The 15,053-nt window shown below is 45.3% G+C and overlaps 1 protein-coding gene across 8 annotated transcripts in view; it reads left to right on the top strand.

Moving 5' to 3' along the window:
• Epb41l4b (erythrocyte membrane protein band 4.1 like 4B) overlaps nt 1–15,053 on the top strand; it is a 160,867-nt gene that overhangs the window by 88,116 nt on the left and 57,698 nt on the right. Inside the window, exons 16-17 of one of the 8 annotated variants that reach the window (XR_005504513.2) lie at nt 648–707; nt 1,713–1,929. Coding sequence is in view for 1 of the 2 variants with exons in the window: in XM_063288230.1 (XP_063144300.1) it covers nt 5,887–5,893; nt 8,375–8,468 (101 nt within the window). In the remaining variant the exon portion in view is untranslated. 8 annotated transcript variants of the gene reach the window in all.

The following is a 15,053-nucleotide window of genomic DNA, read 5'->3' as shown; positions in this document are numbered from 1 at the left end:
CTCTGATCTCCACAACCCTTGCCAGGCTTGCTCTTGTCTTTCTGCAGCCATATCTGAAGTGTCATTCTAGGCAGGGCTGGGCACCGTGCCTCTGTCTCTTTGCTCTGGCGTAGTCCATGCTGACTCCTCACCTGTCTGTAATAGCGAACTGCTCGCGTCACACCTCATGACTGTATCTTATAAATGCTGTTCCTTCCGCCTAGAATCCTGTCTGTCACTCCCGACTCCTGCTTAGCCTCTAAGCCTCCGCTCAGACGTCATCTTCTCCGGGGACTCTCTTGACAGCCCCCCACCTCTGCAAATTGGGTTAATTTCTGTGTTCAGTGTTCTACTACTGCCTCCCCTCCCACCCCCAGACACGGGAGCATTGTACTTACAACTTTGTAATGATACAGCCTCTTTTACTCATCTCCTCCTGGAGCCTTAGACTCCTTAATCCGAGCTTCGCCTTTGTTCCCATTGCCTGACAGATAGCAGGTACTCAATGGATGTCTGCTTAGACAATGGATTCATTTGAAAGGGAATTTCTAACCAGTTAACAGGCAATGATAGGTCGTCTCCGTCCTGGTCTGGAGGGTTCTGGGGTAACACATCCATTCTGGAGTGTCATGTTTTGAATAGAACATAGGCCACCGTGTCATTCACAGATCCAGATTCATCATTTACAACGCTGTCCATCGTGTGTCATTTGAAGCTCGGGTATACTGGTGAGCAGGGCAGTGGTCTGGGCATCTGACATCGGAAACCCCATTAGGCAGATAGTGATCTACAGTCATACAGAGGGGTTAATGGACAATGCCACGCTCTGCGTGTATCGCTTTGTCTTCCTGACCATTCTGAAAAGTGGGTGATAGCGTGTTGTTACTGATGGGGTTCAGTCACCCAGTACCTACATGTCATAAACCAGGTAAGTGCCAGCCGCTGGGCTCTCGTGCCTCATGGCTGTCCTCACCCTGTTGACCCACATCTCAGCGACTATTAGACCGTAGTGCAGTTCACTTCATTGAGGTCTAGCAGCTCACTAGGGAACTGCCAACAGCCTAGTGGCACTGCACAGTCATCCCTGTCACCTGTGGTAACTCTGTCTCCTCTGCCATCCCTGTCATCTGTGGGCTAGTGACTGCCTACACACATCTGGGGCTAGGAACTCCATCTATAACCAGAACGACCATAACCTCCACGTGTACCCCCTAGTTGTCTAGTGACCCTTGCCTCATTCCACTCTGATCCTGTAGCCTATATCTACAGCTACTTAACTCCACTCAGTCTCCATTTTCAAAGGAGCAGAAATGCATTGTGGGAGATGTCCCACATCTTCCCAGCAATTCATTTGTTTTTTTGGGTTTTTTTGTTGTTGTTTTGTTTTGTTTTTGTTTTGTTTTGTTTTAACCATCAACTGCAAGCAACATCAAAGTCACTTTCCCACACAACTAATGAACTTAACTCTGGTTTTAAAATTAACAAGCTTAGCTAGTCCCCACATCTCCGTGGCCCCTCTGACCATCTCACAGTGAGCCAATGTAGCTCATGTTTGCTACGGCAGTCTTGAAAGTCCGCAGGTTGGTTCTAGCCTGCCTTCAGAACTGTGTGCTCCATTGCTCAAACATTCCTGCAGGGGCTGCTTCTCTTTAGCGGCAAAGGTGGAGTGGGGACAGGGCTTGGGGGTCCCTTCTGATTCTCTTGCCTGTTAAAACCACCCACTGTCCTTCCAGGTCAGTGACTGCAGCCTCCCGGGTCCAGCCTGAGATGTGACAAATAGCAGAGCCAGCCTGTTTGGTGCCTTTGACTTTGCAGCTTTTACCTAATTCTTTAAACTCTGAGTTCATCAAAGAACTCTCTGAGCAGCCATATTGATCTTTTTAGATCAATAGTTCTTAAACCAAGCTCTTAAGTCGATTGCCTGACTGGCCAAGTTTCCCAGGTGCTCAGGTAAATACCACAAATTGGCCCAGGATGCCTGGCTTCTGCATCTCCCACCGGGAGGCAGTGAGCAAACACAGGCCAGGGGGTCTGGGGCGGGGGGGGGGGGGGGGGGGGTCAGACAGAGAAAAGCCTGTTGTTAAGGAAAACTGGCACAGTTTTAAGGAGCCCCTGGGGTGTCTAAAAGGCAAACAGACCTGAAACTGGCACTCAGCTGAGCCTAGGCCAGAAGAAATCAATAATTCTGCAAATAGGCCTACTTCTCTTCAAATTAGGAACCAAATGATAGCTCAGACAATTTATTTATTCAGAAATGTTGAGCTTTGGTCCTACGGAGATGGTTTAGTGCTTAAGAATTCTTGCTGCTTCTTAGAGGACCCAGATTTGGTTTCCAGCACCCGTCTTGAGCAGTCAACAACTGCCTCTAACACCAATTCCAAAGGATCCAGTGCCCTGTTCTGGTCTCCATGGGTACCTGCATACACGTGGCATTAAAATGTTTACAGAAACAAACTTCTTTTTAAATGCCGGGCTCTATTTAAATAGTTGCTGGAAGCCTTTTTTTTTTTTTTTTTTAATTTAAAAGATCAAGTTTCTCTACATAGACTGCCTGTCCTGGAACTCTTATGCAGACCAAGCTGGCCTCAAACTCATCGAGAGTCACCTGCCTCTGCTTCCTGAGTGCTGGGATTAAAGGCATGAGTGCCAGGTTTTCACCATCACCACAGGAGTGGGGAGTGAACGGGGGTGGAAGCTTCTCTTGGTTAGTGCCAAGTCTTGGTTTGACGGGTCACACTGGTGGCAAGCGGGAGGGAATATATATAAAATTTAAGGAGCTGCAATGCTTAAAGAGTGAGTGAGTGGAACCCTGGGATGTGATTAGTAGTTAGTACTCGTCTAGTATGGTCAAGGCTCGGGGTTGAATCCTTAGCACTTCAAGAAGTAGCTAAGTCTGCCTGGTTGTGTGTTGCCACTTCTAAACAGGAGAGCAGGGGAACTTGGATGCTAATGGTTCCTCGTGTAGCTTTAATAATGATCACCATCACCCCTTGGTCTGTCAGACCATCTCCCAATCATTGCTCTGCCCTCCAGAGACTGGGTTCTGGGGATGTCCAGCCACTAGACAAGGGTGACCACAGCCATCTAAGGACCTGTCTCAGAGTGAAAGCCCATTTTGGGAAACAGGTGCAGGATCACAGAAGCTCGATGACGGGACATTTCAAGACAGACTGGAGGCCCGCCGTGTGACATTCTGGTCGTCCTGGGGAAATGGGTTTACAGGTCTCTGGAGAGGTAAAATGTGGGAACTTTGGAATCATGCACTTTGAACCTCAGCTTCGCCACCAGCCATGTGACCTTTGCCAGGTTTTCCCATTAGTCTCATTTTCCTCATTCCAAAAAGAAATAACAATATTTTGTTAGGGGACTGAAATCAGGTCTGGGGAGATGGCTCCGCTCTGTCAGTAAAGTGCCTGTTTCGTGAGCTTGAAGACTTGAGTTTGGATTGATGGCACCCACCCAGGTTCATGGCCTGGAAGGAGGTCTATGATAGCCATTCTTTGCCTTCCAAATGAGTGAGTTTATTGAGCACATATATAGCACTCAAAAGTAGAATAACGAGTGACCGAAAGGTAGAAACAGTGAGTAGAGGGCGAAATACAAACTCCAGGCTAAAACTACCCAGCAGAAACCAACTGGGGAAGCCTCATGGAGGCCTGCAGCCGGAGATCCTAATAGTCTCCTCCAGTGAGGCTTCCAGGAGAGAGAACAAAGAACAGAAAAATAGCATCATCACACCAAGGGCTTACAAACATGTAATACACGCCAGCTGGGGAGATCACCTAAGGCAGCCAGCTGGAGGTCCCAAGAGAGACTGTCCCTGGCAAGTGTCACCTCCAGATCCAGGTAGCAACGGAAGGATGCTTGGGGAAATTGAGACAGCTGGGGTCCTGATGGAGCTTTCCTCGGTGAACTCCCTACTGAGCAACTCCTGGCTTCTCTTTTTCCACTGTAGGCATCTTTCACATCGTGGGGCCAAGAATAGTAACATCTTTTGGACGTAATTTGTCTTCTAGCTTTTCCCAAGGATACCGTGTCTTTACTCTTGGGACGTTTCGCTGTTCTCTTTCCTCCCTGTTACAGAGCCAAGAGAGGTACAGCCCATTCCTTGACAACATGCCTCAGAGGATACTTTAAGACAAACTCGCTCAGGTCTGGGATGGGAGGGGGCAGCTCTGTTTCCAGAGCCTGTTAGTGAGCTCAAATGACACAGACAGTTGACCAATGGAATACACCTTGTATGTAGAAAGCTGGACGCGGTGCAGATCTGTAACAGTCCTGGGGCGGGGGCGGGACAGAGACAGATCTTCGTGGCTCATTGGACAGCCAGTTAAACTGGTGAGTTCAAGTTCAATGAGAAACGCTGTCTCCAAAACCAAGGTTAAAAATACAATAGATGACTTCTGTCCTTTACTCTGGCCTCAACACACAACTTGCAATCGTACATTTATAACACCTCTGATATCTCTGCCCACCCCCCCCACACACACAGAAATAATATTTCATCAAGGTGTTGGACACAGTGTCTAAGGCTATCTGCTTGCAATTTTCAGTAAGTTTTGAACAGTAACACCTTGGCAGTCCATGCGAACAGAAAAAGACCAAAGATAGTGTCTAGCACAAGAAATGGTATGTCTCCTGGGCCAAAGGGGGAACTGTGTGTTCCAAGTTTAGCAACAGAGAGGGATGCCTGGTTCTAGAGGAGAGATAAAATAAAAGACAGTTCACAGTGCAGAAAGATACCTCTCTTTGAAACAGCCAGGGTAAGAGCAGAAATACCATGGGGATCTTTTGAGGAGGGATAAAAGGAGAAATAGAAATGATATTTCTGTCTCCGAGTCCCCGGGGATGACTGCCAGGCACAGTGTTTGCCAACAATGCTGTTGTAATTGGCAAAGCTGACACGGGGTGAAGGGTAGGTGAGGGCTCAGAACGCATTCCACTGCTCCAGTAGGTCTTGAAAGTTTGCTGAGTTTAGAGTGTCTGTGTCGTTCCTGAGTTATCTAGTTCAGGGTTTTATCTCAGACAAAGCAGAGAAAGTTTTGCCCTGTTAGTATACTGAACAGAGAGTCATAAGGGAGCCGAGGGGATGGCTCAGTTGGTAAATTGCCTGTCATGCAAACATGACAAGCTGTGTTGGGATCCTGTGTACCCATGTAAAAGCAGAACTCAGTGGGGCCGGTCTGGAACCAAGTGCTGGGGGTGGGAGGAGGAGGAGGGTTTCTGGAGCAGTCACCGTCCAGCCAGCCTGGCTGTGTCAGTGAGCTCCAGGGTCAGTGAAAGACTTAACAATTAGGTGGAGAGCAATTGGGGCAGACACCCAACATTGACCTCTGGCTTTCACACACATGTACACACAGTGTGCCCTTGTGCAGCTGTGCCCACGCGCGCGCACACACACACACACACACACACACACACACACACACTCACTCAACTCACACACAAACCTGGTAATAAAGGGATCCATTGTGGGTTTTTTTTAAACAAATGCACAATGTTTGGTAAAAACTCAATGACTAGGGTGATGGTTCAGTGGATAAAGTGCTTGCCATGTAATAATAAAGACTTCAGTTTTGATCTGTCTCGCGCCCAATGTCCCGCCAGCAAGAACGATGCGCGGCAACAGGATTCTTCTGCGAGCAAACCTTTACTGTGTTACAGCTCTTCTGAACAGGGACCCCGAGCAGCAAAATCGCTCGGCTTATATAGACAACAGTATGCTAATTATCTCTCAGGGATTGGTGGGGCTTGGATCACCCCACTACTTGTCCTCCAGTGATTGGCGGAGAATGAATCACCTCATTAGCATATTAACGGTCAACTGACACCTGGTGCATAAACCGCACATGTGCAGTACCGCTGTTCACCACTAGAGGGAGCCCTAGCAAGGGGACAACCCTGCACATGCGCAGTAAGTCGTTTATATCCAGACAAGGCTGGATGTTGGCGCCATCTTTGTTTCGCCGCGCCGCTCTCTACATTGATCTCTGGAGGCATAGAAAGCCAAACATAGTAGCATACATATATAATTCTTCCGGTGCTCCTATGTCGAGGTGGGAGGCAGAGATGGGAGAATCCCTAGAGGCTTGCTGGCTAAGTAACCTTTCATGTGCCACAGAAACTAATGAGACCCCATCTCAAGGCGGAAGGTATAGACTGACCCGAGATTGTCCTCGAACCTCCACACGGATGCTGTGTTACATTCATGCATAGCACAAAGACACACACAACAAACAATTTTAAGACTCTTAACTATCTCCGTGACTTCCTTTTTCTTTCTCAGCTTCCTAGTTCTGGGCTGCGTCTCTTGTCAATCTCAAGCCAGTTACATGTAAAGAAGCACATGTGTTTACTTAACCAGTCAAAACTGACAGACACGCAGGCTGCGTCAGCTGTCGACGATAATTGTATGGTAGGCATTCTGTTTGTGCGCTTGAACAAATGAACACTATAGAATGATTCCCCAGGGAGTACACTTGCTAAGCCAAACGGTGTGAGCATTATAATTTGAGCACTTTTATGTTGCTCTTCCCCCTAAGGAGACGTCATGTGCTTGTTCCCTCCACATATAGGTGTGATGACAGAGGGACGAATGCTCACAGAGCTGCTGCTAGCTTTTAACCATTTCTGTTAGTCCAATGGATAAAGGCCAGAATATCTGTCTTTAATGTATTTCTCAGTGAGCAAGGTTGCACCCCGTCCACTGTTTATTTTTTTATTTATTTTGAGGTTTAATCTTACTACATAGCAATGATGGCCTCAAACTCCCTAAGCTTAGGCTGGCCTTGAATATGTGAACTTGATTTTCTGTGACCCTCTGAATCATCTGTCCTTTCAGGCTCTTTTATCAAGATCAGTTATAAAGTGCTTGCCAGGCGCACACCAAGACCTAAGTTTGGATTCCCAGACTCATATGAAAAAGGCGAGCATGGTGGTACATGCTTGTAATAGGGAGGTGGAAGCAAGCGGATCCCTGAGGTTTGCTGGCCAGCTAGCACATGCATACACACGCATTTGCAGACATGCATGTACACGCAAGTATGTACTTGTGCACATGTTTGGGGTGCTTAATCATTGTTAAACATGCCCTCTTAGCATTTTTTATAATCGTCACTAGACCTTTCTTGAAATTGATTTCCAGACATTCAGATGACCATCAACATGCTGCCACCCTGGAGAGCTGATGGGGGACACAGACAAGATAAAAATAGCTGAGATTAGGGAATTGATTTCTAGTGTCTGCGCTTCCTTTCCTGCTAAGGTTTCTGTTGAAAGCTTTCTACTCAGACTCCCATGCACTCAGATGCAGTGACCTACCTGTGCATTTGACCAAGGAAGGACCTCCTTGTAGTTATGATTATATTTCTGATAGATCCGATCCAAAATCGCAGGTGCATCCCCAGGCGGTGAGTGGTTTTAATGGAGAGAAGACTGCAGCTTTTAAAAACACCACAATAGTTGTCTAGGCAACCCACTCAAAGGGGTTAGAATAGTTAGAGTCACACCCTACAGAAACCCACCTAATCACTCCCTGCCTGAAGGGATGGCTTGAGCATCCTTTTTTGGTGGCGAAGACCCCATTAGCAAGAGTTGCTGTGCTAATGACCCAGCCAGCCTCCTTCCCTGGCGAACGATGAACATTGTGTGTGTAATAAAAGCAATTAAGCTGAAAGCCCTGAAACCCAGCCAGTGTCTGGCCTCAAAGGCTAAGGATGCCTCATAGAGACACTGCTAAAGAGCCTGTGAAAACTGGGCAAGGGACAGAGGCTTTTTTTTTTTTTTTTGAGATTTTTGTGCACTAATGAACACCAACACAGACTCCTGCTTGTTTCTGTCACCTCAGAAACACATATGCAGGTTTCGGCCCACAGTGGTGTGTCCTATAATTACAGTGTTGACAGCCCGCCCTCCACCCTTTGTATATTTTATCCATCTAACCTGAACTTTACTTGGAATGAATCATGTTTTAATTTCATCTGTTCAGTGAACTGGATGCTGTCTGAGGATTGGAAAAATATCCTTCCCAGCTCATGGCCGGTTCTCCCGTGGCTCAGGGTAGCTGGGATGGTAAGGGACGGGCTGTGTAGAGTACTTATTTATTTATTTACACTCTAGTAATAAGGCCCCTTAAGGGTTGCTGTGTATTGGGGTCTCTTAAAACAGCCACTGGGGGAAGTGTGTTTCTGCTGCTGCCCTCCAGAAGGAAGATTTTACTTAAAGCAGCGACAGTGGGAAACAGAATTGAAAGCAGAGAAAAGACTAAAGAAACCAAGAAGGAAAAATTCTCTTGGATGCTGTCTTAGTTGGGGTTTTAGTGCTGTAAAGAGAAACTGAGGCCACTAATAACTCTTATAAAGGAAAATATCTACTCCGGGCTGGCTTACACTTTCAGAGGTTCAGTCCATTATCATCACGGCAAGAAGCATGGCAGTGTGCAGGCAGACGTGGTGCTGGAGAAGGAGCCGAGGGTTCTACGTCTGGAGCAGGTAGGCATCAGGAGGTGAAAGTGACACCTTGGACAGACATGAGCTTTTGAGACCTCAGAGTCCACCCCCTAGGGACACAGTTGCTCTAACAAGTCCACACCTAATAGTGCCACTCTCTATGGTTCTTTCAGACCACTACATATGCATTAGAAGTAATGTTCTATGTAGAGTGACTCTGAGGTAGCCTTTGCTTTAAAGACAAAAAAAAGATCGAGCCAACTCTCAGTCATGGGCCCCAGAGCAAAAGGGAATTCATGAAATGGTGATTCACTGGACTAGACCTGGAATGGATCTGAAATTGCTGTCACCTTGAGATCTCACCACAAAATCATATGCAACCCCTCCTCACAGCTTCGTACCTCCTTAGTGGCTCATGTGTGCTTATGCAAGTGCACATATGTATGCAAACACACACACGTGCATAGGCATGTACTCACAAAGACAGACATTAGGAAGGTTTACACCAAGACAAAATGCATTCTTCTGAGAGAAAAATGTCAAGTGCCAAGTGCTTAAGCCATTTATTGAAATCAGTTGTAATAATTGGGTTTCATCAATTGAATGATAAATGTGTATCCTATGCTGGATAGTATAGTGTCATGGAATCTTCTAGGCTGTCCCCAAAACGAACGGTATTTTACTCTACAATTTGCAAAAGTAAGTTAATGTAGTTACAAGCAACTAGGGAACTCATAAGCAAAGTGAAACCTTTACGAGTAAATACTTGAAAATTACCTAAGAAAATTAAAATCTAATGCATCGGAACACGTTTGTTAGAGAGCATTTACTAGACATCCACACTCTCCCACATACTGCCATATTGGAAACGATATTTGACTCCAGGCTGCTAAGACACTAATTGAATTAAGAGCCCCCTATTGAATATGAAGTCACACATCACTCATGCTGATAGAACTAATTGGGAAAGTTGATTATTTGGAAATTTTCTTGAAAGAATTATAATTTGGGGAAAATCCCCTCTACCAGTGAGAGGGTCTATATTAAGGAGTCTAAACCACATTTTAAAATGCAACAAGGGGTTATGGGGTGGGATAGCAGGTTTCTGAAGGGGAAACCAGGAAATGGGATAACATTTAAAATGTAAATTAAAGAACGCAATTAAAAAAAAAAGAATTGGGGCTGGGGATTTAGCTCAGTGGTAGAGCGCTTACCTAGGAAGCGCAAGGCCCTGGGTTCGGTCCCCAGCTCCGGGGGGGGGGGGGGGGAAGAATTATCCTATAGAAATTTTTGTGGATTTTGCAACCAAATATGGAAACAAGACTACCATGGTTTTACTTAAAATTGCCTAATATGCACGTATCCTTTGCTTAATGATAAATCGCTGATTTGGCTTGTAGAGTGCAGGAGGATATCGTTGTCACTGGATTATTTGGAGCTGTTTTTCACGCTCAGTCATTGATAACGATGTGACGGCAAAATTCGTCGTAAACTTAGCATCTGCTTTTCAGCTTGGCACACAGTAAATAATTCACATACACAACGAGAAGGAAGAATCCAAACTCAGAAGATTGGCCTATAGCATTAGTAATTCAAGTCTCTGACCACATAACTCAAGGAGTCACATAAAAATGAGTCTTCAAAAACAATAATTTGAATGGATAAGAACGTGTTGACATTCTTCTCCCATTCTTTTGTACATGTATTTTGTGTCGTGGTTTATAATCCAAATGTAAAATCCAATGTCATTCTTTAATACTGCTTCTAAAAGGGACTATCAGTTTGAATTTCCATGCTTCAAAATTAGATTCTCAAATTCAGCTAGCATTTGAGTCTAAAAGTTTTCAACATTGTGCTGCCAAATGCTTAAGCACAAAACTGTAAAATTCAGTAATTTAAAAGAGGATTAATCTAAACCAGGACAAATATTTGTATTCCAATGAAGGGATAATATTGTTTTAAAAAAATGTAACAAGGAAGGAGGTGGCTCACCCCTTTAATCTCAGAACTTGGAAGACAGAGGCACATGGATCTCTGTGAGTTTAAGACCAGCCTGGTTTACAGAGTTAGACTCTTGTCTCCAAAAGAAAAGGAAGAAGGAAGCCATAATGACTAGGAGAGGTGGTTCAGAGTAGAGTCCTGGCTGTTCTTGCAGAGGTCCAAAATTCATAACGGTGGTTCACAAACATCTGTAACTCCTATTCCAAGGGGATCCAACACTCTTCTAGAATCAATAGACAACTGCACACATACAAATAAACAAGCAGGCTGATGCACTCATGCACGCACGCGCACACACACGCATGCACACTTGCACACATCTTTAAAAAATCAAATGTAACAGGTGGGAAACAGGTGCCAGAAATAGAACCCAGGGTTTTGTTCACAGTAAGTACACACACACACACACACACACACACACACACACACACACACACACACACACACGACCTTTCTCTTTGGTCGTCTTTTCTTTAACAAATGAAACTAAGTTTCTATAGGAAATCACCCTAGTGAACGCTCCTAACATTTGTAATGTGTCTGTCTCTAAGACTTTGACACAGTTTTCTCTTTAAACCAATTATGCAAGAAGTACAATGTTACAAATATATGTCCTCCCACAGTCAAAGAGTATGCTTTCCCTGAATTCAGTGAGAACTTGTAACCCTATGCTAGTCAGCTTAATCTCTGCTAAATGAAAACTGAAATAAGTGACAAGTACCTTGGAACCAAGATGGTCAGTCACGTGTCCCTTCTGCTATGTCAGGTGCACACAGCAGTGAATATATAAGTTCAGGGTTTCCACTGCAGTTGCTGGTTTGGAAATGCTTAGTAAAGAGATGTGTCTGAGACCCTGATGAGTACCATGAATTCCATGAACTCGCACACATCAAACACACAGAGGGCTGCCAGCCCGCTTTCCTTTGTTACCCATAGGCCTCTCCTGTCATCTACAGGGTGAGGTGGTATCACTTATCCCTAAAGAGTCAATTGTCTCTGTTCAAACCCCGGCTGTGACAATCTGTAGCTTCATGACTCTGGCAAAGTTACATACTCTTTCTGGTCCTGCTTCCATACTAGAAAATAAGGATCGATAGTCTCTAAGTGGCTGTTGGGAGAGTAAAGAAGTTGGCAGATGTTGGTCATTCAGAAATGTCAATTGGAGGGATCCCTTCATATTTAAAGAGCACAATAAATGCCTTAGTTTTTGTGAGGTGATGGACTTCTGACTGACATCTGACCCATAGAACATCATGCTTGGGTGAGGCACAGTTCTAGGTAAGGAACCTGAACATGGGTAAAGTGGCATTTCCTGGTATCTGTTCCATGGCACATGACATATTTATAGTAGATAGTCTGGATAGTAGATGAGGCTTGAGATCCCCGGGTCCTGTCCACTTAGCCCAGGGATTAGGAGGAGAAAGGGTACTGATCTCTTGCAGCTCTTCTGAGAGCCATCTGTTGGCAGCGCTCCTGAGATTTCTATCTGCAGGCCCTGGCTGGGTTAGTTCTGAGGTGGTATTTGCAGTGTGCCCACAGCAGTTCAGAACTAAAACAGGAACCAGTTTGTCCCAGCCAGGCTTCTCTAGAAAGGGCATAGAAAATGGTTGCAGCTAAGTGCTATGGAGACCAGTGTTTCTCAGCCTTCCTAATGCTGCCACCCTTTAGGACATTCTTCAGACTGGAGAGATGGCTCAGCCATTAAAGGCTAGGCTCACAACCAAAAATATAAGACATTCCTCATGTTGTGGTGACCCCAGCCATAAAGTTATTTTTGTTGCCACTTTATAACTGCAATTTTGTTACTGCTATGAGTCCTAAATATCTGATATGCAATATAGCTGATATACGATCACTATTTGACTCCCAAGGGGGTCGAGACCCACTGTTTGAGAACCACTGGTGTGGGCACTGCTTGTGCGGGCAGCATCATTGCCAGTGAAGGCATGGCCGTGAACACAGGTGGCTTGTACATGAGCTGTGAAACCCAAATCAGATGCACTGTGGGGTGGGGCATGAATGGAACATCTTCTCTCTGTGTGTGTGTCTGAGAGAGCTGTCAGGCTGGCACAACACTTTTGTGGGGAGGCTTCTTAGCTACCCAGACATTCATCTATTAAAAGCTGAGCATCATCTTGATTTCCTGGCCTGCCTGCTCGATGGTTCGGTGTTGGGAAAGTGGAAGAAGTGCCACAGGGGTTACTGTTCATTATTTTAGCAGGGGAGACAGAGTCAGAATGTGGGACAAGGTCTTTGAATGATTAGCATAGGAGAGAAGGAGGGGGTGGGGGTTTAGTCCTCTGTGTTTTCTATGCATTCCCAAAGAAGTGTCAAAGAAAAGGGATGACCTAAAAAGGAACACTGTTCCACGGAGGCTGTGAATATAGCCCAGACAATCTGAAAGGGGAGTGTGTCAGTGGCCTCTCCAATAAACTTGCAGTTAAGACAGGATTTAAATGAGGAAGAAAGTGGAGCATGGCTTCAAACAAAAGAACACAGAATTTATTTGTTTTTTTTGTTTATTTATTTGGTGGTGGTTGTTTTGATTTGTTTTGTTTTAAAACTGGATCTCACTGCACACCTATGACTAGCCTGAAGCTTGCTATATAGACCAGGCTAGCCTTGGATTTATGATGATCCCCCTGCCTTCATCTCCTTAGAGTAAGCCCCATCATCAGACAGGAGAGGGACTTTATGGCTAATGACTTTGGAGCAAAGAGATGAAGGTTTTCCCAGCCATTCTTGAGGGCGGCCTGCAGGGCGAAAAGGACAGAGCTATCTGACGTCTGCTTTTCCTCTCGTCCAGTTAGAATGCACCAACTGCAGAAGGTAGAATGAAGAGGGATAGGCAGGCAAGCTGGAGAGAGAGAGAGAATGAGAATGAGAATGAGAATGAATAAATGGTCAGGAAATTGTTGGCTGCATCATGATCAGTTTCAATCTTCAAGCTAAAAATAAAAATGCCCCCAGAAGACTGGGGAAGTCAGCCTTTGTCACTGCTTAGTCAGCGTCCAGCACGTTGGCGCCATCGTGGAGAGATGCCAGGAGAGAAACTGCACACTGTAGTGTGGCTTCTTGGAAAATTGATTCCCAAAGCCAGTGAGAAGCTGGATGGTGATGCAGTGGGGGAATTTGAACACCATCCTTTTAAAGCATCGAATGACAGGAGCAGGGCCTGCAGAGGAAAAGCACAGATCTCCTTAGGGCAGGGAGAAGTCCCTGCCCAAGGGACTTAGTAACCAAGTGGATGGGACAGCTGTCAGAGTCTAGTGTGAGGTTCTGCAGGAACAGCATTTAATGTTGAAACATTAGTTTACCTGTAAACTCCAGAACCAAGACAAGAGCAGCAGAAGGCCTTCCACATCCTCCTGATACATACTATCAACCAATGCAATAAACTAAGAAAACAAAATACAGGATACTAGAAAGGGTGAACACAATTCATCGGAGTATCATAAAATCCTAGTGAATCTCAGCTAATAACAGGCCAGAAGTAGAAAGAATCTGAATTCAGTAAGTGTGTGTGTGTGTGTGTGTGTGTGTGAGAGAGAGAGAGAGAGAGAGAGAGAGAGAGAGACAGACAGACAGACAGACAGACAGAGACACATACAGAGACACAGACAGAGACTGGGGAGATGACTAGGTAAGGGTGCTCACTTTGCAAGCATGAGAACTGGAATTCAGTTCCCAGAAACAGTGTAAGAAAGCATGGCTGCGGGGTTGGGGATTTAGCTCAGTGGTAGAGCGCTAGCAAGCACAAGGCCCTGGGTTCGGTCCTCAGCTCCGAAAAAAAAAAAAAAAAAAAAAGAAAAGAAAGAAAGAAAGAGAGAGAGAAAAGAAAAGAAAAGAAAGTATAGCTGCATGTGCCTGTAGCCCCAGCATTTGAAATGACAGAGACTAGAGGATCCTGGAGTTTGCTGGCCAGCAGTCTAGCTGAAACAGCAAGCAGAATTCCAGTTCAGTGGGAGACCCTGTCTCCAATAGGTGGCGAGGGATGGAGGAGGGCTCAGGTCTGAGCACCACATATGTATGCATGGCTGCAGGCTCCTGTACTTTTATGTGCGTGCATCATACATATAGCACACACAGACATGCATACCTACACACACACACACACACACACACACACACACACACACACCCTCTCACACACACACAGAGCAGAAGGGTGAAGGGGAAAGAAGGATAGGATATTAGGTAATGTAATAACTAAGTTATTTTAAATTGTGATGAGACTGAGAAATACCTGGGACTGTAGTTAATAGCATTAGTCCTAGACTGTAATAAAAAAAAAAAACCAAACTCCTGACCAGTGAACATTTTAAGCCATCTTTGAAGGATGTGCCTTATGTATATGGTCTTCTGAACCACAGTATTTAATGCTCCAAACTGGAATGCCAATGGGAGGTCTGGGTAGTAAGCTTGAACTAAAGAAATACATGTACGCAAAGTGCAGAAGCTACCCCAATTCTGGTTTGTTTTCCCTGCCTTTTCAACTGGAATAGACTAACTGCAGACGCTTACAGAACAAAGAGAAAGGAATTGAAATCTAAGCTAAAGAAAAGGAACAGTAGGGACATATTTGACTTGTAAGAAACTGAACAGTGTGAGAAAGGAAATCAGATT

This window comes from Rattus norvegicus, chromosome 5, assembly GCF_036323735.1.
Source record: "Rattus norvegicus strain BN/NHsdMcwi chromosome 5, GRCr8, whole genome shotgun sequence".
NCBI lineage: Eukaryota > Metazoa > Chordata > Mammalia > Rodentia > Muridae > Rattus > Rattus norvegicus.
This window is presented reverse-complemented; position numbering and strand designations above follow the sequence as displayed.